This window comes from Setaria italica, chromosome VI, assembly GCF_000263155.2.
Source record: "Setaria italica strain Yugu1 chromosome VI, Setaria_italica_v2.0, whole genome shotgun sequence".
Taxonomy (NCBI): domain Eukaryota; kingdom Viridiplantae; phylum Streptophyta; class Magnoliopsida; order Poales; family Poaceae; genus Setaria; species Setaria italica.
Genome location: NC_028455.1, coordinates 35,190,495 through 35,213,562, shown reverse-complemented (window position 1 = coordinate 35,213,562; position 23,068 = coordinate 35,190,495). Strand labels below are relative to the sequence as shown.

At 44.9% G+C, this 23,068-nt stretch overlaps 5 protein-coding genes across 6 annotated transcripts; 3 read left to right on the top strand and 2 right to left on the bottom strand.

The window, feature by feature from the left end:
* Positions 1-282: 282 nt before the first annotated feature.
* On the top strand, positions 283-3,541 carry LOC101776271 (60S ribosomal protein L10a). Its single transcript, XM_022827702.1, has 6 exons — positions 283-389; positions 529-557; positions 1,788-2,010; positions 2,288-2,453; positions 2,901-3,106; positions 3,224-3,541. The coding sequence occupies exons 2-6, from the start codon at positions 553-555 to the stop codon at positions 3,275-3,277; spliced, it is 654 nt and encodes a 217-aa protein (XP_022683437.1). The 5' UTR covers positions 283-389; positions 529-552; the 3' UTR covers positions 3,278-3,541.
* Positions 3,542-6,399: 2,858 nt separating this feature from the next.
* Positions 6,400-8,932, bottom strand: LOC101776669 (probable calcium-binding protein CML48). Its single transcript, XM_004974141.2, has 5 exons — positions 8,322-8,932; positions 7,504-7,550; positions 6,929-7,104; positions 6,814-6,832; positions 6,400-6,711 (listed from the first exon to the last, which is right to left on the bottom strand). The coding sequence occupies exons 1-5, from the start codon at positions 8,713-8,715 to the stop codon at positions 6,607-6,609; spliced, it is 741 nt and encodes a 246-aa protein (XP_004974198.1). The 5' UTR covers positions 8,716-8,932; the 3' UTR covers positions 6,400-6,606.
* A 1,009-nt stretch (positions 8,933-9,941) lies between these two features.
* LOC101777086 lies at positions 9,942-12,974 on the top strand. Of its 2 annotated transcripts, none has more exons than XM_004974142.4 (12): positions 9,942-10,341; positions 10,435-10,499; positions 10,668-10,746; positions 10,877-10,895; positions 10,997-11,116; positions 11,422-11,491; positions 11,574-11,617; positions 11,901-11,942; positions 12,037-12,096; positions 12,207-12,264; positions 12,476-12,561; positions 12,654-12,974. In XM_004974142.4, the coding sequence occupies exons 1-12, from the start codon at positions 10,022-10,024 to the stop codon at positions 12,753-12,755; spliced, it is 1,065 nt and encodes a 354-aa protein (XP_004974199.1). In that variant the 5' UTR covers positions 9,942-10,021; the 3' UTR covers positions 12,756-12,974. The 2 variants fall into 2 exon arrangements, with proteins under 2 accessions (XP_004974199.1, XP_004974200.1); XM_004974143.4 differs by having other exon boundaries at positions 9,943-10,341; positions 12,207-12,273; positions 12,504-12,561.
* Positions 12,975-13,231: 257 nt separating this feature from the next.
* On the top strand, positions 13,232-13,807 carry LOC101777766. Its single transcript, XM_004974144.4, has one exon. The coding sequence runs from the start codon at positions 13,232-13,234 to the stop codon at positions 13,805-13,807; it is 576 nt and encodes a 191-aa protein (XP_004974201.1).
* A 109-nt stretch (positions 13,808-13,916) lies between these two features.
* LOC101778179 (kinesin-like protein KIN-5C) lies at positions 13,917-20,528 on the bottom strand. The gene is made up of 22 exons (XM_004974145.3): positions 20,340-20,528; positions 20,091-20,220; positions 19,469-19,627; positions 19,006-19,358; positions 18,787-18,925; positions 18,586-18,683; positions 18,347-18,503; positions 17,505-17,574; positions 17,352-17,428; positions 17,118-17,252; positions 16,931-17,042; positions 16,755-16,841; positions 16,499-16,674; positions 16,232-16,393; positions 16,018-16,125; positions 15,760-15,918; positions 15,602-15,685; positions 15,273-15,478; positions 15,077-15,178; positions 14,704-14,813; positions 14,459-14,610; positions 13,917-14,362 (listed from the first exon to the last, which is right to left on the bottom strand). The coding sequence occupies exons 1-22, from the start codon at positions 20,396-20,398 to the stop codon at positions 14,171-14,173; spliced, it is 3,027 nt and encodes a 1,008-aa protein (XP_004974202.1). The 5' UTR covers positions 20,399-20,528; the 3' UTR covers positions 13,917-14,170.
* Positions 20,529-23,068: the final 2,540 nt, after the last annotated feature.

Genomic DNA, 23,068 nt, shown 5'->3' with positions numbered 1-23,068 from the left:
GATTAGCAAGGACCAAACACCCTTGGTCGTCTGGGTTCACCATGGATAATCCTTCATCAAAGCACATGGATATTGCAGTTTTTGGATGGGCCTACAGTCGTAGGCCCAGAAAGCAGGACGGCGGGCCGTCTTCCTTACCCTTCTGCTCCGTTGTCGAAAAGCCACAAAGATACGGCCCATGTTCATCCGCCCGCGGCCCAAACGGCCTGTAGCGTCCTCGCCCGCATCCGACGGTTGGCGCCTTGACACGCGGCATCCATCGGGAGCTCGCTCTAGGGTTTTCGTTCGTCTCGCTCCCACCGCTCATATAACTCCCGGCGCCGCCACTTCCCTCCGCTTCTCTTCCTCTCGCTCGCTCCGTCGCCCGCCGCGCGCCAGACCCTAACAAGGTATCCAGCCGTCCGTCGAGGCCGCCCCCTCTCCTGCTCGGGCGTCGATTCGCAACGTTTCGGCTTTGATACCGTGTTTGTCCTCCATTTCACCGGATCTGACCCTGCTTTCTGTCTTCTTTTTTTGTTCTTCCTGCAGGGAGCTGAGTGACCGGTTGCAGCCATGAGGTACTGCTGATTTCTATTTCTCTTGTCGCATCTCTTGCGTTGTGCATCGATTACTTGCGATAGAAATGCCTCTTTAGTGTCGTTGTCTTGTCGATTGCCACGTTATGGTTTGGTCCTCTAGGAGATTTTGTTTTACCTGAAATGGTCATTTAGGAGATCGCTGGCTTGTTTAGGTAGTTGATTGCTTACTTTGTTTGGTTCAAAATTCTGAGATCGGACTAAGGATGAGGTGAAATTTCGGAGCCCCCTGTGTCACGTGCTTTGGTTAGTTTGTGCTTAATTTAGCCGTGACTTTTTCAGTCTGTACGAGTCAGGGATCTTGTGCTTGTGGTGTTTCACGTAATGAAGCCACATGTCAGATAGGATTCATCTAGTTTGCTTGTGTTATAATGGACTGTTCTGTCGGTTATGCCTTCTAGAAATCTTCCTAATGAAAGGGATAATTGAAACTATAGAGAATAGTTCAACTTGGAGGTGCTTGAATGCTTTTGATGAAACTGCCTTTCTTACATTTTTTTGTCTCCACGTTAGGAGATCTGTTTAGATGGAATTTTCCTTTACAAGATGGCTTGCTCGTCTTGTTTAGATAGTTGTTTTCCTGCTTGCTTTGATTGGAAGTTATGAGATTGTAGAGCAACTCCAAGAGTATCCTAAAAAATTCTTCCCCAAAATTATATATTGGGGGTTCTCCCAAAAAAAATTTCCCCCAAAAACATATCAGTCCACAGCAGATCGCTAATAAATAGCCCCCAATATTTCAAACACGGGCCACGTCATCGTATTGGGCCCATTGGAAGGGACGCGCGGGCGTGCGGGAATCAGGATTGGGGGAGGAACACCAACGCTAAAATATAAGCGGTGGCAGGCTGTTTTTTAGCGTCGCTAAAAAATTGGGGAAGGTTTAGGTGGATTGTTGGAGTTCATTTTTTCTCTCTTTTTTCTAAAAAAGGTATTGGGGGTAAGATTAGCAGCCTCTTGGAGTTGCTCTAAGGATAAAATTGAATTTGGAGCATGTTTTGATCCGTACAATGAAGTTACATGTGACATAGGACTAAGTTGCTTTGCTTTTGTTATGACTAACTGTCCCTTAGTATGTGCTCTCTGGAGTTTCCTTATTAGAAGGGATTATGAATGTTGGATCATGCTAGAGAGGGATTGTGGACCATGGCTAGGAAGAATGTCCTCGCATTATAAATTCTGTGCACTTATGTTATTTCAAATCTGCTGCAGTAAGTTGCAATCTGAGGTTCTCAAGGAGGCCATCTCCCAGATCGTTGGGGATTCCAAGGAGAAGAATAGGAAGTTCACCGAGACAGTTGAGCTTCAGAATTGGTCTGAAGAACTTATGACCCGCAGAAGGACAAGCGTTTCAGTGGCTCCGTTAAGCTGCCCCACATCCCCCGCCCCCAAGATGAAGGTGTGCATGCTTGGTGATGCCCAGCACGTTGAGGAGGTAAGATACGGTGAATTTACTTAGTAATCTACTTATTTATGTTGGGCATGCTTATTGTAAACTGAACTGAAAAATGACGCACTTTGAACTGCTTGCTTTCTTTGACTGTGCACTATTAGATGGTAGCCAATATCATGTGCTTGCTGTCTTGTATTCCATTGCATTTGAATTGTTATATTTACTTTGTTCCAACTGTATAAAACTTCCTTAGATAAATTATCAGTCCCTATTTTCTCTAAAGAAAATATGCCGTGCTAACCATTTTTACTATGCACAGGCTGAGAAGATTGGACTTGACTACATGGATGTTGAGGCTCTGAAGAAGATGAACAAGAACAAGAAGCTTGTTAAGAAGCTTGCCAAGAAGTACCATGCTTTCTTAGCATCAGAGGCCATCATCAAGCAGATTCCCCGTCTCCTTGGTCCTGGTCTCAACAAGGCAGGCAAGTACCCCATTTTCTGACATGACTGTTTCTTTCATCTAATTTCTATGTTCCTACCAATCTGTTAGATATAATGCTAGTTTCATTTTTCTGTATGTGGATTTGCATGATTTTGCTTTTAACATTCATTCATGATGTGCTTCGAAAGCTGTTGTTCTTTAAAATGCTGTCTTACCTGTATGGCTGCACTGAAATAGAATTAATCAAATCGCTACACACCTGTTGCAAGTCCATGCCATCTCATTATGGTAATATTAACTTTGGTGTTTCGCTTTATAGCAAAATAGTGGAGATCTAAGGAGTATCTTTCATTATAGTATCCCCGTTAACTGTGCTGCGCACCCCTTTTTGTACCTTTTTTTTGGCATGTATTATCATCCTTTTACTGATAATGGTATTGTCATCCTGGACTACCTGCTGATTGTGACATGCTTCTTATGTCTGCAGGCAAGTTCCCTACACTGGTTACCCACCAGGAGTCTCTTGAATCCAAGGTGAACGAGACGAAAGCTACAGTCAAGTTCCAGCTGAAGAAGGTTCTTTGCATGGGTGTTGCTGTTGGTAACCTGTCGATGGAGGAGAAGCAGATCCAGCAGAACATCCAGATGAGCGTCAACTTCCTTGTGTCCCTTCTGAAGAAGAATTGGCAGAATGTGAGTGATGATCTGTTTCTAATTATGTTCATAGCCTAACTGTTCGTGTTCTAGATAAAAATTTGGAACGCAAGTGGAAATACCAGATAATAACATGATGCGATCTATGTTTTCCAGGTGAGGTGCCTGTACATCAAGAGCACTATGGGGAAGCCGTACAGGGTGTTCTAAGTCTTGCCGTGATCCTTGTGAAGTTGATAAAAAAATACTAGGACGTCGAACTGGGCTTGTCTTAAACTTAGATATGTACCCATCAGTTTTGTGCCTGTCAATGAGAATGTCGAAGTATCTGGTCCAATCTAGTGTTTCCTTTAATAGAACATGTGGAGGAATGCCTTTTGGGATTATGCAGTCGCAGCTTGTGTTATGGTTCTTTTGCCACCCCTTTGTCTCTTATTAGCTGCTCTGCAGTCTTGATATCATTGGCTATTGGCATACCGAGTGCTTTCGTATGCATGGTTTTATCTGAAAACAGGCCATCAGTTCTGAAATTGTCGGAGTTGTGGATTAATTGGCTTCGTTGAATCTGAAGCGTCGTTTGTAGCATCTGTGCCCAAAATTCGAGGTTATGCCGCAGCTTAATCCGTGGTGGCGTTTCAGCTGTCACGTATATGGTTTGAGTTATACACAGCAGGAGCCTGAAGCTTCATGGAGACCATTACATTAAAAAGAAATGTGCTCTGGAATGGTGATGAGCTTGCTTTTTGCATGATGCATTGGTTAGCATGAAGTGACGCTAGCCACTGGGCTCTGCTCGTGTTGTCGGTGAACGGCCTTAGTGCGGACGGACCAATAGTCGTCCTCGTCTTCACTACGTCTTTGTCCTCCTGGCATCATGCTCGTCGCCGTGAGGATGGCTGGAAGCTGTTGTTCGGACAGGTAGACGCATCACGGCGTGCGTCCAGTACAAGAGTGTACATCAAGTACAAGGGGGCAATGAACATCTGTCTCCACTAGAAAAAATAATGGCTAGAAAGTTGCAAATCTACAACAGCCTGATTGGTCTAAAGGAAGAATTGAAACAACCTGATTGCTTGGAGAAGCTAAGGGACGATGAAGGAAACAACCTGATTGCATAATCCCTTACTCACATATAGTTTCGCAATCCACAAGGGATACGAAACAAAGACAAGAAAAAAAAAGGAGTAATTAAGGAAACAAAATAAAAATCTTATTGTCCGCAAGATATATAAAAAAAACAAGCCAATGATAGATGTGTGACAATAATTATTTAGCTATATTATTATGCTTGATGCTTAGGATTACAACCCCCTTAATTGTTTGCTACCTGAGGAGATGGCGCAGGCGGGCATGTAGGGTTGCATGTGGGGCAGGCAGCCTTGCATTCGTCCCATGTTTTGTAACAAAGATGTGGATTTAGGTTTTGACAGCAGTAGCAAGTTTTGAAGAAGCCACAAGAGTTTACTGTGCAAAATTTCAGAGTGAGCTTCCTCCCACTCAATGACATGGAGTTGACTGCAGTAGCATCTCCAGGCCAGTCCATGCACACGAGAAACACGACGAAGAAGACCATCGTGTACCCCAAGCCACCGCAATGGTTGTTCCTCATACCAATCAATCTAGTGATTGTATTCTAACTTATGTCTTGGTCTTCTGAAGTAGGAGAGCAATTGTAGTGGGTGTGGTTTATATAGAGGTAAAGCCATAGATGGGCATGTCCAGGGTGGCCAACCACAGGATCTCTAAATCTTACTACGTACATTATACTGGTAATAGATTATACATAAGCCAAATTTGTCCCATATAATTAAGCACTACTCTATATCTTTGAAAGATAATTAATTACTCCCCTCCAAATTATCCTCCTCCCAACTAGCTAGTGGTTTTTTACCCAACTAATCCATTTTTGGTGGGAATTGATATCCCTCCATCCATCATCACTACTATTTTTGTGAAAGTGAACTTTTTCCTTATTACTATGTCTCCTATAATAATCCTCTTGTGCCTCACGATATTACATATTACAATAGTTAGTTTCACGATAAATCTACTAACATCATTTTTATATTATTAGTTTTTATGATTATTTTGCTATTCATAGTCAAAATAGAAAAAAAATAACTTTGAAAAAGTCTAAACGTTGTTATATTCTGGGACGGAGGAAGTATACATTTTCCCATGCACAAAGATAGGAAAACATTAATGATCACTAATCATTGCTCACCCAAATGCCAACCTCTTTTAAATAGTTCAAGAGCCAAGTCATAGGTTCTAGTCATCATAAATATGCACCAAGCATTTACAAGCGATAAAGCATGTTGGGCCTGTTCGCTTCAGCTTATTCAGCCGGTTTATCAACCACCAAACAGTGTTTTCCTCTCACAACAAATCAGCCGTTTCAGCTTTTCAGTCGGCTTATAAGCTGAAGCGAACAAGCCCGTTATTTGCTAGCATTCAACATTGAATATGCATCTAATGATCAGGATGAACTTGCATCATAATAAGTGTAGCGAGAGCCCATGGAGGAGCTCAAGCTTGAAAAAGGGGGGGGGGCAGCCCTTCACATGTTCTAATTATGTAAAACAAGTGACTAGGTCGTCGAACCCTCAAACCTCCATTACATGTGGGTCCCATTGAATTCCTTTCTTATTGAGTCTAATATGGGCCCGACTTTTTACATGTGAGACCTTTTAAATGATGAAATAATGTTTGAAATCTTAAATTGGAATGCCTATTGCAAGGGGTGGATAACGAGAGCGAGCTCGGCTCGGCTCGGTGTAGCTCGCTCGGCCCCATATAATTAGCTTTGAAAGATAATTGATCCCCTCCAAATTATCCTCCTCCCAACTAAGTAGTGAATTTTGCTTAACTAATCCATTATTTTGTCGGAATTGATCTCCCTCCCTCCCTCCTCACTACTATCCTTGTGAAAGTTAGTTCTTCCTTATTACTATATCTCCTATTGTAATCTTCTTGTGTCATTAATGTATCCTCTCCTCACACTTATTCATTTCTTCTCAATATAGGGTCCCCATCTTGTTCTACTAATACCCAACGCCAGTCTTCATTTTAGTGTTCAAGAGCCGAGGCCCAAGTTCCATTCATCACAAATGTGGTGATCAGGATGAACTTATCACAATGATGTGACATGGTCTTGTTTAAAAGGGCACACTTGGGTAGGTCTAAAGGGGAGAAGCAAAGATTTCGCACTTGTGCTTTTTGTTGATGACTCTGCTGGTCCAAGGGATTGGCACGTATGGTCAAACGAATGTGCGCATGCATGTGCTGCCACACGAATTTCTGATCCAAGGACGCTGCTGCAGCCGCAGAAATAATCAAAAACATAAATTCCATGAAACTCTCCCTCTGATGTCCAAAACAAACGGGATGCACTACCAAAGTCAATTTGAAAAATCACAAGTCACAAAAATTTCCATATGCACAAAACTAGGGGAGAACATTTCCACTACAATCATGATGACTAGAAAGTTACAAATATACAGCAGCCTGATGAGTCTAAAGAAAGAAACCAGAGAAGGCTAAGGTACAATAAAGGGGATGACCATCGACAAGAATCCATCGTATGTAAGGGTCGCTGAGCCAGTGTACCGGGTATCCTTCTCCTTGAATTTCTCAGTTAAACCCTGCACATAATGAGAACGTAAAACGATATATCAGCAAATACGACTTGAAATCACTGCTTCACTCCGTAGGCTGTAGCATGCAAGAAAGAAAAATTAACATACCTTCACAATCATGCCACATCTACAAAAGCAGTAAGATATCAAGTCAGGTCACATGCTCAGAGGAGGAAACGGGGATAAGTAATAGAAAGATTCTTTTTCACAACAAATTACTTACTCCACAAAGTTGTCAAAGTCCAGTGCACCATTTCTAGGCACACCATTGTTGTAATTCGCTATAAGAAGCTCGATGACAGAAGGTGGAACCGCATATCCAAGACTGCGAAGAGCTTCTGTCAACTCATGGGAGTCAATTTTTCCACTCCGATCCCTATCGTATCTGTCAAAAATACCCTGGATGGTGGCATGAAAAATAAATTGATAAGAAGATCCACTAGGTTTGGGTCAAAACAGCTAGATGATAGTGCAAAAATAAACAGAGCATGATGCTGATGTTATTTTTCCCTTCTGACTTCTTATTGGAGCTCCAGCTGTTGCATACACAGAAACATGGTATCCACTCCAACTGTCCTTTTCTTAATAACAAGCCAGCTCCGATTGATAATTCATAAGATTCTTCTATAATGAAAGACAAGTTGACGGTCTGTGCTACTTTATGCATGTCATTTGCTACAATAAGTGATGTAGATCTAAAAACAATGTAGCATAAAAAATTGGAATACACCACAATGAGACCTCTAGCAGGTGTGCATTGCATTTGTAAATTGAAGTGCAAATTCTGCAATTACTCACCCGCCATTGCCCAAGGCAATTCCAGAGGGATACAAACTGTGCTGGCCCTGCAACATGGAAGCAGCATGAAATCAGTAGCTTGCATATGCCACTTCGACAAGTGAAATTCCGTAGTCGCATTGAAGAAAATAAAGTGCAGCAGAGGTCTTGAAGAAAGGGAAGAGATGAATGCTAAGTCTCTAACTGGTGCAGGCACAGAAGGATAGTAATCCAAAAGAACAAATCGCCTAAAAAGGATGGAACAGTAAAGCAAACTACCATGAGCATGGTATTTTCTTAGCGTCCCTGAGCATTCATATTATCTGAAGAAGCAGCAATACAGGAAGCTATCATTGTACAATTTCAGGTTTGAGCGCATGTACTAGTAAGGTTAATCTTGTACCCAAATTGAAGTTGCCCAGTGAAAGTAACTATTCAAAATCGAACAAAATTGAAGCATTCATGACAGAAATGACACACTTCCGGCCATAATAGGTAGCTAGCACACAGTTCATCAGAAACAGTTGAACACCAAGTAATCATAAGAAACTGTAATGAGGTGGCGCAAGAGGTAAAAAAATGTGTACTGATCACATAGTCGACAGTATTCCAATCTGTATGACGGACTTTGTAGCCAACGATTTGGCTTCTGTCTATGGTTAATTGGAATGAAAATTTCCAGTTAAAAAGAGTTCCGAAGAAAAAAAAAGGAACCACTTTTATACTATATAACAGGTATCGGTGGCAGTATTGGGAATCAGAATCTTAGTATTTTCGTAATCCTAGCAGCACCATGTAATCAAGAAGTATTGAGGAGTGGAGGAGGAGGATGGCCTTACCCATCCGTGACGGCGACGAGGAGGCCGGGTCGTTGAAGAGGAACATGAGGAGGCGGACGGTGCGGATGCTGAATCGGTGGTAGGCGGAGGAGAGCGCCCCCTGCAGCTCGTGCTCGTCGATGGCGCCGCTGCAGTCGCGGTCGGCGGCGCGGAAGGCGCGCTCGACGTCCGGGTGCGTCCCCGGCGGGAAGGCGACGGGGACGGGGCCGTAGCCGAATCCGAATCCCGCCGCCGGCTGAGGGGGGTAGGCGGACGGGTAGCCGCCCTGGCCGTAGCCGTAACCGTAGGAGGAGGAGGAGGAGGGCGGCGCAGAGGTGGTGGGCATGGGAGCGGGCGGGGCGGACGGCGGCGGAGCGTGGCTGTAGCCGTGGCCGTAGCGGTTGTAGTCGGCCATGGGAGGAGGAGGAGGACGAGGTGGATCGGGTGGGGTGGTGTGGTGGTGAGGTGAGCTTGTCGTGGTTTGGGGTGCCGTGAAGGAGAATACTCTGGTGGTGCTGGAGATGAGGCGGAGTTGGTTATCTGGCTGCTGCTCGACGCGTCATGGATGAAATGGAATGGAAGCGTTGAAGCCGCAAGAGGAGGGAAGGGAACGCGGAAGTCGTGAGCAACCTGGCTAAGGAAAGGAACCAACCAAGCCGCGTACGGGCTACGCGTAGGAAAAGGAACCAACCAGATGAGGCACCAGGTGCGCCGCCGCTGCCGTCAGCTTCCATTTTCCTGAAATGACAGGGTTCCAAGGGCACGGCGTCGGCGTGGCAGACATCCAAGAAACTGCAGGCAATGGTGGAGATTAGAGATGGCTAGCGGGTGATTGGTTCGCTGCATGCGACTTCATGCTGATTGGTTACCTGGACTGGACTAGGTGGTGGGTCTAGCCCGCTGCGTGCAAAAGGGGTCATGGAGCCTGAGTCCTGACTCCTGAGGTGCAGTCAGAACCTTCGTTTCCTCGGAGCCAGACTCACGCGATGCGACGGCGAGCGTGAGGGCAAGCGCACGGGAGGCGAAAGTGGATGCGCATTACCAATGATGACATGTGGACTTCTTTCAATTATTAATTGATCATCCGTTTTCATTTTACTTGCTGCCTATTTACCATTTTTATTGTTAATTTTCTTATGTTTTCTCCACCTGGGAGGCTACAGGGCAGCAGTCTATGGAAAATGTTCAAAAAAAAGAAGACTCTCCTGGTGGTTTAGATTGTAAAGATGTAATCATATTATTAGATGCAAATTAGTCCAGGCATTAATTATTGTGTTCATGCTTTGCAAATGTATGTAATACTGGTTGCTTGTTGGCCTCATGGACAAGCGAGCGGTAACCTCACCACTTTCGTATCTACTTTCGTATCTATTTTAATCTAAGCAACCAACCAAACTCATCTTTCATCTGTTATTTCAAATCTGTGTACGTGCATGGTTTCACAAGCTGAACGGCTCCGACCAGCCTGGTCCCTTGTGCGAGCCCAGGGAAGGCAACCAATCAAACCCCTAGTGTCTCGGATCTGCTCCCGCCCGTCCGATCTCATCTCCGCGGCGCGGATCGCACGAGGGATCGAGTGGACCACCCACTCGGCCACTCCAGTGCTCCAGCTCACTTCACTCCAGCTAGGCAGCGGCTCCACCACCAATCGCTTCCGTCTCGCCGCGCAGGCGCCACAGAAATTCCCACGCCTCCGCGCCAGTCGCCGTCGCGCTCCACCAATGCAATCCATGGCTCCTCCCGCCGCGCTGCACCGCGCGCCTCTCCTCCTCCCGTGCCGCGTCGCCGCCCCGAGTGCCGCCGCCACAGCGCGCGCCAGGGCCGCCTCCCTCGTCGCGGTCAGGGCCCAGCCGGACACCACCGCCGCAGCCGCCTCCACATCCTCCCCCGACCCGCCGCAGCCGCCGGAGTTCAAGCCGCCTCCGGGGTTCAAGCCGCCCGAGCCCAAGAAGTTCGCCGTCAGGGAGGGCCAGCAGGGCGGTGTCCTCGGCGCCTCGCTCGCCATCCCTCTCCGCCTCGGCACCGGCGTCTTCGTCCTCGGGTACGCGACGCGCCTTCGTTTTCTCTCGCCTACCGTCCTCATTTCATGATAATTCCCTATGCGCCTATCGGCTCGCTTCAATTCAATGGGCAGGTACTCGCCATCACTTGTTTCTCCCTCAGAGATACCATCAGACCAGTATGCTCTGGAATTGGGAGGTGAATTCCATTTGCTCAGATTTCTTTCGCTTTTCGCTATGACCATATATACCATGGACATGACGCACAATAACACACTACAGTTATCTAGGACACGGTAGTTCTATAAAGTTTACTTATTAATAAGCAATTATAAAGTACTGTGCAACAACGTGTTTCTTGTTCTAGCTTGGAAGGTGAAGGAGGAATCAAAGATAGGACAGTGCAAACGCCCAGAAAAGCCTATCGAGATTTATGAATTTGAAGGGTACGGCTTTCCATTCTGTTGACTGTTGAGAAAAAAGATATATATTTATATCCTTCTGCCTCCTATCCATCTCCTTCGTGCTGACTTGTTCCTTTTCTTCAATTCTTGGTGTTCTCTTCCAAATTTTCAGTTGTCCGTTTTGTCGAAAGGTGAATATTTCCAATCTCCTGCATCTGCATTTTTTTCAGCTGTCATTCTTCATGTATGTGAACAATTTTGCTGTTTGCATTCACCATGAAAAATTTTGCAGGTCAGGGAAATGGTATCTGTCTTGGACCTGGATGTATTGTTCTATCCCTGTCCTCAAAAAGGCCCAACATTCCGTCCGAAAGTCCTCGAGATGGGTGGAAAGAAACAATTTCCTTACATGGTATGCCGCCATCCTATATGACTTCTGATACTCAGTGGTGCGTGAGCACTTACATATTCTATTGCTACTGCGCCCGCTTCTACATTTTTGAAATATTCCATTGTGTATAGGCTTTTGAGTCCTTGATGAGATGAGTTACTGTCAGACTGAGTTAATGTGCTACTGTCATCTGTGCTATATTTCCTTCGTTGAGGAGAACAGGGTGTTCTTCTGACATTTTCCAAGAAATTAAAAAAATAAAGTTATCTGGTCAAAGCAAAATCAGTTCAGTGCTTATAGTTATATAAGATACACGTCTATTGCAGGTGGATCCAAATACAAGGGTCGCCATGTATGAATCGGACGACATCATACAATACCTGGCTGATACATATGGTGTGTATTCGACATATTTCTGTTTAGTATTGCCTTGCAGGGTTGTTCTCATTAGCTCCTTCACTTCTGCTTGTTTTTTCAGGTGATGGAACTGTTCCAATTATGCTAAAACTCGGTCTACTGACAGTAAGTAACTATGTGACCAATAATCCAAAAGTATATGATATGTCTTAGCTAAGTACACCCATTGGTCCAAAAGTATATGTCCAATTATCCAAGAAGAAATTACATGGTTTAATAGCGCCCAATTATCCAGGAATATATGACGTGTTTACTTTTACCTTTCTATATGCTTCAGTATTTGCATATTCGATGAGTAGAATGGTTTATTACCTGTCAGCGATCAGTTGTGCAGTTCTTAGATCTTTTTCTTTTGCGAAGCCTTAGAACTTTGAACTCTGTTTTGTAGGCAATCACGGCAGGGCTTGCTATGCTTGGTCGTATCGGAAAGGTACATTGTGAATAAACAATATAACCAAGTTCATTGCATGTTTTCCCTTGAATGCTTTGCTCAAACCAAGGGCTGACCTGTCATTGCTTAACAGGGAAATTCGTATACTGCTTCAAAAGTTCCACCTCAGCCGATAGAGATATGGGCATATGAGGTCTGAATCTTTAGCACATTTTCTTATTCATAATATACAATCGTTGTCGCTATTTATTGCGGCATAGTGCCAGTTCTGGAGTCTGCATGGCTGATGATCTATTTTCTTAGGGATCTCCGTTCTGCAAATTAGTACGGGAGACCCTCGTTGAGTTGGAACTGCCGCATTGCTACACAGGTATTTGAAAATACTCAAAAACTAAAAAATCATAAATAAGTCAGTGAATATGCTGCCATCATCACAACCTGGAAATGATCTTGGTGTTTCTCATAAAGCAGCTAAATTGCTAATCGTACTAGCATAGGTTAACAACAGGGTGACAAACTGCATCTTAGTGGCATTGCATAGTCCTTCAGTTGATATCTGTGCTGTACAAGAGTGTTAGTAACTGAAAATCATCCTTGCAGCTGCGCTCGTGGCAGCCCCAGGCGCCAGGAATTTTTCAAGAAAATGGGAACTTTCCAGGTTTGTGTCCTTGTGGTTGATCACTCAAACGCTGAACATTCTTCATTTGGATGCCTAGTGTGTGATATATGTATGTATTACTGCCTTGGCAGGCGCCTTACATCGAAGATCCAAATACCGGAGTCAAGATGTTCGAAAGCGCTGAAATCATAGAGTACCTGAAGGCAACATATGCCCTTTATCCAAGCTCATAGTGCCAGTACCTGCCATAGCTCAAGTGCTCATATGTAATCTTGTGTAGACCGTCTAAATTTTTCTCTTTACAGTTTACAAAAATAGAAAAGAAATAGTGAACCTCAAATTCTGAATGGTGCACAGCTGATTTTATGTAGACCGAGGTTGAACTGTAAAGTTATATTGCAAGTTTGTATGTTCTTCATGTCAATAAAATAAAAGAAAGAGATTGTGAGTGATGTTGCTTTCCAAGAAACAGGGTTGTGCTGTGGTTTTTTAGAACGAATGGGTAAGGAAGAGGCTAGCCGGTTACAGTCCGGAGAAACAGTGATTCATCAACCCTTGGACTCGGAGAGAGGCAAATGGAACCATTGGTTCACAAACCAACGTCACTGATAAAGCGTGATCCTGACGTGAACCATCCAGTCTGGATCAGGTCGCCGTCACCAAAGCCTCGCCTACACACAGGCACAGCAGAAGAAACCCTCCAGTGGCCATGGGCAGCGCGTCGTCCCCACCGCCGTCGCGGCGGCGGTGGAGCTGGGGCTCGGCGCTGGCCGGCGCGGCGACGACGGCCGCCGCGACGGCGCTGGTGCTGTGCCGGCCGCGTGACCCACGGTTCGAGCTCATCTCCATCAGCCTGTCCACCTTCCACTTCCGGGCGCCGGCCGCGCTGGACATCGGGCTCACCCTCACCGTGCACGCCACCAACCCCAACGTGGTGCCCGTGCGCTACGGGCCCTCCACCGTCTCCATCACCTACGGCGGCGCGCACCTCGGCACGGCGCACCTCGACGCCGGCGGGCAGCCCGCCACCTCCTGCCGCCTGCTCCACCTCCCGGCGCGCCTCGACGGCGTCGAGCTCGCGCACCGCGCGCGCTCCATCCTCTCCGACGTCGCGCGCCGCCACATGGAGCTCGACGCCGCCGTCGAGATCGCCGGCGAGGCGGCCGTGCTCCTCTGGTCCCGCCCCTTCTCCGTCCGCATCGACAGCCACATCACCGTCGACCCCGTCTTCCTCGAGGTGGTCGAGCAGGAGAACCGCTCGGAGATGCAGCTCTACCTCGCCTGAATTTTACTTACTAGTAGTAGATTCTGTACCCAAAATCATCTCTAGTAAGAAACGCTGTCGCTTATTTGTGCCATGCTCAAAAACCTCGGCAATTGCTTGCACAACGCAATGCAACATTCAGATTCCAATGCGATTCAAAGAAATTTTGGCAAATTTCTGATTATCCACAGTAACAGTATCACACAACACGATGATACAGATGATGAATGGGGAAAGGAGAAATGCACCGGGGGAAAGCTAAGGCAGCTCACACCCCACAAGTTAACCTAGCACAAGGACACCAATACCGGCAAATTGATGCCCTCCCTACAAATAAGATTACGTTACACTGCACACAGGGATGTGGTGGTGGCTTCCGTCTTCTCAGTTGATTGTCGCGAGCGGCGAACGAGGGATGAGCGACGGCTTGGGCTCTTTGCTCGATTCGTACGGGTGGTTCTCGCGGAACTCGTTCGCTAGGGTCTCCATGGGCATCGCCCGCAGCGACTCGATCGCGCCTTTGCTTGGCACGCTTGGCTCAGACCTAACTGGAGTCACACCAGTCGGCTCGTAGTCCTGCAACAGCAGCATTTGTAGTTGGTTCAGACGAGATGTCAATTGTAAATGCAACGCACAAGGAGTCACTGATGTTTCAACAGATCTCAGTCTCACCTTGTAGCTGCTTTGGAAAGCCTTGTCAGCGTGCGTGTTGATGCTGGCAGCCTGGCCAGAGTGGTTCTCTTGCAGCTGTTGCAGCTCTGCTAAGTGAGCCTCCACCGTTGACACTACTCTCAAACTTGAATTGCGTGCCTCGTCCAGGAGATCTGAAGCAAATTGACGTGTTGAGACTTCCAGATCGGATAGGGAAACTCTAGGAGTGTGAGTAAGATTATCAGATTGAGTGACAAGAAAAGTACTGTCAATGTCCTGGGTTATGTCCTTGCTGCTATTGGATGCATGTTCTTCAGCCATGGTTCGAGATGATGCAATCTCCACTTCATGTTGCTCATTGTTCTCAACTGCCATCCTGAAAAATCAACAACAGCCAAGCTATATTTAAGGCCAGTACATAGTTTTGAAAACAGAGGTAATGCTCGCCTACTGCTACTGCATCTTGCCTGCTTATCTGCTACGATACAAAGTCATTTTATTGAGAAGGTCATCCTTATGTTCTGAGATTATGTGTTGGAATACAAATCATGAAGGAAGTAGTGATTATCAACAAGTGCTAAATGAATTTTTTGGCTTGGCACATTAAGAATTGAAGGTAAACAGGAATAATCTGCTTGCCTGACAAGCACTTCAACTTCAGCGACGTGTTTTTTGCTGAGATCGTTAACAGCAGCATGTGACTTCTTCCATTGCTGAACAGCAGAGTCAACAGTGCACGCGCTGGGTACATCAAAGTGCAAAAGATTGTTCAGATAATCCAATTTTCATGGATGAGAGAATGAACAAAAAGCTCTATGTGATTGTTCAGACATACCACTCCTGCAGCATGGTTTCCATGCGACAATGCTTAGCTGCAGAAGAGCTGGAGCCAACTTTGCAGTCATTCTCCGCCTGCTCTGCAAATATCTCCCACTTCCTCTTGGCATCTTTTGTGACGCACTCCATGGCTGATGTGTGTTCATCTAAAAATGCCTTGTTTCCACGGGCAGCATCACCCAGAGAATTCAACCTAACACCAACCTGAAGCAAAACATGCATCAGGTTCCTATAATATAGTGACCCTAGATACTAGGCCCCAAGATTTTTTTTTCCACCAATATTAACAAAATGAATGCAAGAATAAAATCATGAGCATGCACACACCAGCTCTTTTTGTCGAGTAATGTGTTTAGACACTAAGCTGCTTATGTCAGCCAGAAGCTTCTGTTCCTCTGATTTTGATTGTTCCTGCAGCAGCGATGGTATTAGATATACACCAACCAAATTTTGCCAGTGAGTGAAAAGAAGGATCGATGTCTCACCTCGTAAGCCATCTGAAAATCTTCAATGCTTTTCATTTGTGCTTCATGAGTGTTGTTTGAGTGGCTATGCAACTTTGAGGTTTCCTCAACATATTTGTTGAATAGCCCAATAATAAAGGTAGACATATCTTTTGTCCTGTCCAAGCTAATTAGGAAACTCTACAAACAGCAGGAGCAAACTCCGAGTAAGAGCTGGTCATAGTTAAAAATGTTAAATATCTGCAGTGAAGTGTGAAACCAACAGAGATTATAACTGACCTCCCTTAATTCTCGAGTGAAGTGTGTCAGTTCACTTCGGTGGGTGGTCAACAAGTTCTGGATATCACTAAATATATTTTCTGCCTCTCCCTCCACACAAGCTAGTAGCTGTGAGCAAGGATATTGCCACGAGAACAGGTTAAGCAAAGGTTACGACCAAATACTAGAGGGCAGTACATTTTGTTTAAGCCAAACATGCAACCAAATTACTTGCCTGGTCAAGACTACAGCAGCTTGCAGCAGACAGTGATGATATATCCTCAAGTGTGGCATTTGCACTTGCTTTATGTAGTAGCACAACATTTTGGAAGGCTTCCATATGCGACAAGTATAATGATTTTGAAGCCAAAATCTTCTTTTTCAGCTCAGAAGTGGCCTTCAAATGTTCAAACAATCATAGTTAACATACAATATGAAGTCATGGAGTGAGGTAATTTGGTCCAGAATTGGGCACACCAACTCAATATTCAATAATATGTACCTTGTCATGGGAATCAACACAAGATTGACACAAGTCCTCCACGGACTTTAGGTGCTTGTTTTGTTGGTCTATGGATGCATTAAGCGTACTGGATAGAACATCCAACTTCGAAGCAAGGTCAGTTTGGAATGTATTCACAACTGACCTGTTTGTGGCACTTAGCTTGTCCCCCCTAGCTATGTCACCATAATAAATATCATGTTAGTACAAATGACAATGTTAAGAAAGACTAACAGAGATGGTCCAAAACGCTTACCAATTTTTGAATAGAGTGAAGCATTATCACGACTAAATTTTTCCAGATCTGATCTCAGAACACAAGCTTGATGTGTTAAAGCATTTTCTGTCAAAAGAACGAGATAGGTCAATGTTAAAACCTACAGCCGTCGACTAAATGGATTTCTGGAATGGACAATGTATATAAAATGATACCTGCTTTTTTCTGCTCTGAAATTATGAAGTCTTTCTCCCTCAGATTATATTGTGCTTGTTTCAGATCTTCTTTTGTTGTAGAGAGTAGGTTGCTTGTGTGGTCCAGACATTTCTATCACAGTACAAAGCTATAAGAATATAGTTGAAGTAACCCTAAAGTAACCAGAATAAAGGAAATTCAACTCACCTCTGTCACTTCAAGCTTTTTGCTCAAATCAGCAGAATGTTGAAGCTCAGAATCATACTTCTGTTGCAGATCGCTAATTAGCTTCTGATTTGCTTCCAAAGAAGCATTCATTTGTTCAATCTGATCAGCCATTGCCTTGATAAGGAAATATTAGAAAGAATAAGTCATTTCAAGGGTTAAAAATTTGTTTCATATGCAGATAGCTTTAAAACTTCATGCTAAGTTGAACACTACCTTTCGCTCATTTTCCTCCTGTTGATATCTATCTTTGGGAATGTACACTCCGACTTTTTCTCTAGCAGCATATACCTCTGGGAAGTAGACAAGGTATGGTGAGGCTATCATGTCACCATCCTGATGAGATGCAATGATTGTGAGACTGCTAACCTGCTTTAAGTCGGTCAATTTCGCCATAAAGATCTTTGATTAATGTTGATTTCATCATTTTCTGATTGACCTGCAATATAGAAAGATATAAGAAGCTTATCCCATGTCAACAAGGATACCCGCAGCATTGAGCTTTGCCAAAAGAGAGTTTTTGGGCTTTGGATCCTTTTAGAATAACGCTGGCAAATTTCTATCTGAACTACCCATTGGATACCATGTTGAGAAAGCCGTTCTTTTATAACACATGCCACAAACGCATCCACTAGTAAATCAGTGTGCGATGCTAGTATTAAATAAGATGACAATAATGCAGAAACAAATAGATAGATCAAAAGTTAGGAACAAGAACAAATATTAGAGAGCAGCACATTTTGTTTAAACTACACAAGCAGACAAATTACTGGCCTGGTCAAGACTACAACAGCTACAGTTCATGCCTAACATTCTATACCACAAGCCTATGGACACAGTTTTCACTCGAGAAGATCACCTAATGTAGCTGCAACAGCATAACTACTAAAAGAAGGGCTGAATAGTTGGCTGGATAAGCAAATAAAGAGTGAAACTGAATATATGTTTTCTCTTTTTTCTGGACATTATTATCTTTAAATTCACATGGTAAAGCCCATTCTATATGTATCCCAACACAAAACTTCCATCCAATATGCCTACAAGTTTGATCTGCCATTTGCCTTCTCAATCATGGCTTTAAGAAAACATCCATAAAAACATTTCTCTAGTCTCTAGCAGAATAAGGATAAAAAGATTTACATTGTACACAAAACTATAACAGAAATCATGAACACATTGACTGTAAATCAGAGAAAGTGAAGCCAAATAACCTCAGGCCTGTTCTTGATACTCTTCGCCCGGTGTGCATAGTCTAATGTACTCAAAGTTTCTTCAAGGCAATGCACAGAGGGTGAAACAGTTGCAATAATGCAAGTCTTTGTTCTTCCTCCTAATGAATCGCGTAGCAACCTTGTGAGTTTACTGTCCCTGAAAGACAAGAAAATTTCAGACATGTTAACAAAGAGCAATTACTGTAGACACAATAACATGATTAACTGATGCTGCTTACCTGTAAGGAACATGTCCTAGGTGCTCTACCAACGCCGTGATCACACGGCCTAAAGTAAGCAAGCTTTTATTAATTTCACCAGCCTCCCTTGCACGGCCCTATAATCAAGAGGAAATTTCTTACTTTAGAATGCTATAGAATTGATACTTATAGATGAAGGTATGAAACAGCAGCACTCGATCTAGTTATACTATACAATACCTCTCTGGCTCCAGAACGAGAGATGTTCTCAGAACCAGCCAAGTCAACTAGATTTAACTTCCCGCACTTTATCAGTTCTTCTCCTTCAGGGGTTGACTCTTTTATATGAATAGTGATTGAGAAAAGGGAGTGCGACCGACTGAAATGTTAGGAATGGTAATGAGCACTTAAGTATGTCTTAGCAGTACATTTGAAAAGAAGACAGTGAATGAGATTAACCTAGATTGTTTATTCAAAAGTGTCTCTGCTGTGCGACGTTTTGCAGATCCTCTTTCCAACAAAGAGAATATTTCATTCGCATTCGTGACTATTTCTTCCTCAAGACCTCTAACAAGCACTCCACCCTTCCCATCCTCCATAAGAGGTAAGGTTTTCTTCTGTCTATCTTCAAGAGCAACCTTAGATAATATCTCCTCGGGTGCAAGAAGATCTGTGATTTCCTCATTGTACAGCTCCAGGAACGTGACCTTAACACTGTACTCAGTATTCTGCCTCTCCAGGGTATCAAAGATCTGCTTCACTGCCCTAGGTATGACTCCAGCATCTGCAGGCAACTGACCCTTTGGTCCGCTCTGCAACATTCAAAGACAAGAAGCCATAAGTGCACTGGCTTTCCTGAAAAACTTGAAGGCAACCTACGAATATATGGTAATGAAATGGAGCTTCAGCAGTGTAGACTTGCCTTGGCTCTCCTGCACTCTCCTTCCATGGTATAAGTTTTTCCTGTGCCCGTCTGGCCATACGCAAATATGGTGCAGTTGAATCCCTCCAAGACCTCATGGACAATAGGAATAATCGCCTGGTCATACAAGTCCTGCTGCTTTGCTGTCGGTCCAAAAACCTGGGAAAAAAGGGTACTGCATGTTACAACTCTGCACCTGGAAACCGAACCTGAAACAAAATAAAGTCCGTGGCCACTTGCACTAGCACTAACTTTTAGCGTAGACCACTTAGACTAGCAGAATTAAATAAGAGTATATCAGTAGTGCTCCAGATGTCTATAGTGAAATGTAACTGATCGAATTCACAAGCTAAGCAATTCCACTGCACATTGAGGTTGTTTGGATGCAAGCAACAGCTCTAGTTATTAAGCTACCCTAGATATCAACCCCTAGTGACCACTCAATCAGCGCAACAGCCACTCAAAATTTGAATTCGTCACACTGAAACAGCACTACCCACAGCATCATCACAGCAGAACCAAGTGCAGCCCAGCAAAGGGGTGAGGGTAACAAACCCAGCGATTGAACCTATCAGATCTCGGGAAATGGGGGTCGGAAATGGGCGGAGAGAGCACCAGAGACCTTGTCGAATGTGAAGACCCGGTCGAACTGCTTGCCGGCGATGGTCTGCGTGACGGCGACCTCCCGCTGGTAGTCGTTGCAGGTGACGACCTGCGGCGCGTTGCTCCTAAGTTCGTCGTCGCTGAAGGGCCTGCAGCGAGGGGCTCGTGCGGTTAGCGCTGCGGATCTGGGGCGGGGCGACCTGGCACCTCGCCGGCGCGCGAAGAGAAGAGAGGGGGGAGGGGAACGGCAGTTGGGGGCGGCGCGTACCTGCAGCGGAGGAGGACCTGCACGTTGACCGCCTTCTCCTTGTCGTGCCGCGACGACATGGCGAGCGCGGCGGCGAAGGAGGGCGGCGGGCGGCGGAGGGGGGCGGTGGCTCGGAGGAAGGAGATTTCAAAATGTGGGAGGCGAGGTGGGGTGGGGAGGAGCGGGGTGCGGTGGGGGAGAGGGAGAATTCGAAATTTTGGGGGTTGCAGCAGCAGCGAGATGCGGTGCGGCGGAGATTTATGCTGCCGCGCCCCGCCGTCCCAGCCGTTGGATCCAAACGGGTCGCGACGCTCGAGGTGGTTCGTGTCGTGTAAACTGGGCTCGGCCCAACAGGCCTGTTAATGTGGTGGCGGCGCTTCGTAAGTGTGAATTGCCGAATTGCCCGTGGTTTGTTTCCTGCTTCTCCTCGTCGAAAACAAACAGTTAGATGCAGATTAGTTCAACAACTTGAGTTTAATTTAGCTTCTGAAATTTTGATTTTGTCTATTTAGATCATCAAAAACCATTTCCTTCCACCAAAATTCCAAATTAGTAGTCTTTCAAATGATCATATGAAGCTCTTCAGTTGCATGCAACTTATGGGTCAATTTACCATTCTACCAACCGCTAGTGTCCCTTTGCCCTTTCTTGGGAGAGTGAAAACAATTTCGGTGACCAATTGTCTATTGCACCCTGAATTTTCTTTAAGAGAACATACACTACAACCATGTGTGTGAGGGGAGTACAATGGACAGGGTTTTCTCCTTTGCCCAAACAGCTAATTCCAAGGGTGAAAAAGAAACGTCCAAATTCCTTGTGCACAAGCGCCGTTACTCCCATTTTTAGTGGTTCCTTCTCCAATTGCTCTTTTCATTGCACCGGTGATGATATTTTCCGAAATGTTTTCTAGATACTATAGAACTAATTCTTCCTTAAATATTATGTGATGATAATGAATATTTCAACACAAACTAATTTATTTTCATGGCGCATACGATTCCCGTTGCAAGGCATATATTTGGTAATAGTTTGTAAATGTCACGACATCAAGCAGGTTATAACTATCCCAGCTCGGTCGCCATATGAAGCTCTTTAGATGATCATCGCACGCCAACTTGTCGAGACAAAAAGGAATGCACGTACAACACAACCTGAGCTATTGGGATTGCGCACACGCTTTGTTGGCAGACCTAATGCCTTGACCCACTCGCCAGGCAAGTTTCGCTTCCTGGGCCCAGCAGCAGCAGTCTGTGCGCTATTCTATCGGATCAACCCGTCAGCCTCCTCCCCAACCCGTCGTAGACCTCCACGTATGCGCATCCCTTCTTTTGGTACTCATCGAGGAGCTCGCCGTCTGCCGCGAGGAGGCGAGCTTCGACCCTCTCCGGAGAAAGCGCTTTGGGGACGCGGTTGAAGAGGTCTCGAGGCACATGGCGGAACGGCGTCGCGGCGACCCTATTCTTCTTGACGAGCTCGATGTAGTTTGCCCCCACCTCCACTTTCCTCGTCGTCTTCTTCCTGGGACCACCTACTCCCTTCTTCTTGAATTTCTCGACTACATCCTTATCATCCTCGGCTGCCGCGACAAGGCGATAAGCGGCCCCAGCCCTCTTCCTGGTGCTGAGAAAGTGCTCCTGGGCTTTTTATTTTTATATTTTTTATTTTAGTGTTTTGTAAAAATACATGTCCTAACAAATAATTGCAAATCTATAGTTATTTACAGTATGTCACAATAATAATGTCCTGTTGTGCATGAATATTCATTTGTTTCCTCATCAAGTGGAGTGTAAAAAAACCTCCCATCCTCGCTAGGCCATATGTTTATCAAGGAGGAGCAAAAAAGACATGCATGTATCATGTATGATGATCAGTTTGTACTGCAAGATCTATGTATAAGTCATAACACATGGTAATTTGTGAATTTTGTTTATGTTTTATCAAGACACAAATAGGTTGTCCTTGAGAAAGACATACAATGTTTGTAAATATAATGGTTGGGTAGTGTAATACCTTTTAGGAGCACCTAAAACAAACTAGTGAAAGAAAATAGTAACATAGGCTGACGATTCCGATGACAGATATGGCTCTCCCCACAAACTTCATCAAGTCATATTGTGTTTCCTGTACTGCGGCGCTATAAATTTACAAAAGCAAACATTAGTAAACAGAGGTTAGAGAATGTGGGCAACTGTTGTAATTCTTATTTCTACTTTTGTACACCCAGAAAAACCTAGCACAACCAACTGAGAGTAGCATGTCACAGTTAAAAGACGATTGGCCCATACAGAATTGCTAATTCAAGAAGATAACAAATAAATGCGCAAACTTTGCGAAATGTGTCGTTTTGGATGAAAAGAGCAAGGACAAAAAATTTCCTGCACTGGGAAATAACAAGATACCACTTTTCTTTACCTAAAATCACTAGGAACAAACTTGTAGAGAGCTAACACACGTAATCTAAAAATCACAAAATTCAAATGCAAACCGCGACGTCCCAATCCAAAACCACCACTAGTCCAGAGTTCATATCGGCTGCCTCCCAATCCAAAACCACCACTAGTCCAGAGTTCATATCGGCTGCCTCCGACCGGATGATCTCCTTCATCTCTGACCTGATGATATCCCCGGTCTCGACTTCCTTCTCCTACGACACACGGATGCGAGAAACATAATGCGAAGTTTCGGATCATCCTCTGGCAGTCCTACGTCGGGAGCGCGATGAGGAATCTCTAGCCGCTGGTCGCTGCTAC

Coding starts and splice junctions, on each gene's coding strand:
- LOC101776271 (XM_022827702.1), top strand. Junction 2,011..2,287: donor ATGCCCAGCACGTTGAGGAG/GTAAGATACGGT, acceptor TACTATGCACAG/GCTGAGAAGATTGGACTTGA. Junction 3,107..3,223: donor TGAAGAAGAATTGGCAGAAT/GTGAGTGATGAT, acceptor TATGTTTTCCAG/GTGAGGTGCCTGTACATCAA.
- LOC101776669 (XM_004974141.2), bottom strand. CDS start 8,715: ATGGCCGACTACAACCGCTACGGCCACGGCTACAGCCACGCTCCGCCG. Junction 7,551..8,321: donor CTCGTCGCCGTCACGGATGG/GTAAGGCCATCC, acceptor TCCATGTTGCAG/GGCCAGCACAGTTTGTATCC. Junction 7,105..7,503: donor ATTGCCTTGGGCAATGGCGG/GTGAGTAATTGC, acceptor GCCACCATCCAG/GGTATTTTTGACAGATACGA.
- LOC101777086 (XM_004974142.4), top strand. CDS start 10,022: ATGCAATCCATGGCTCCTCCCGCCGCGCTGCACCGCGCGCCTCTCCTC. Junction 10,342..10,434: donor ACCGGCGTCTTCGTCCTCGG/GTACGCGACGCG, acceptor TTCAATGGGCAG/GTACTCGCCATCACTTGTTT. Junction 12,097..12,206: donor TAGAGATATGGGCATATGAG/GTCTGAATCTTT, acceptor CTATTTTCTTAG/GGATCTCCGTTCTGCAAATT.
- LOC101777766 (XM_004974144.4), top strand. CDS start 13,232: ATGGGCAGCGCGTCGTCCCCACCGCCGTCGCGGCGGCGGTGGAGCTGG.
- LOC101778179 (XM_004974145.3), bottom strand. CDS start 20,398: ATGTCGTCGCGGCACGACAAGGAGAAGGCGGTCAACGTGCAGGTCCTC. Junction 16,675..16,754: donor TTCACTCTATTCAAAAATTG/GTAAGCGTTTTG, acceptor ATGGTGACATAG/CTAGGGGGGACAAGCTAAGT. Junction 16,126..16,231: donor GCTGCTGTAGTCTTGACCAG/GCAAGTAATTTG, acceptor CCTTGCTCACAG/CTACTAGCTTGTGTGGAGGG.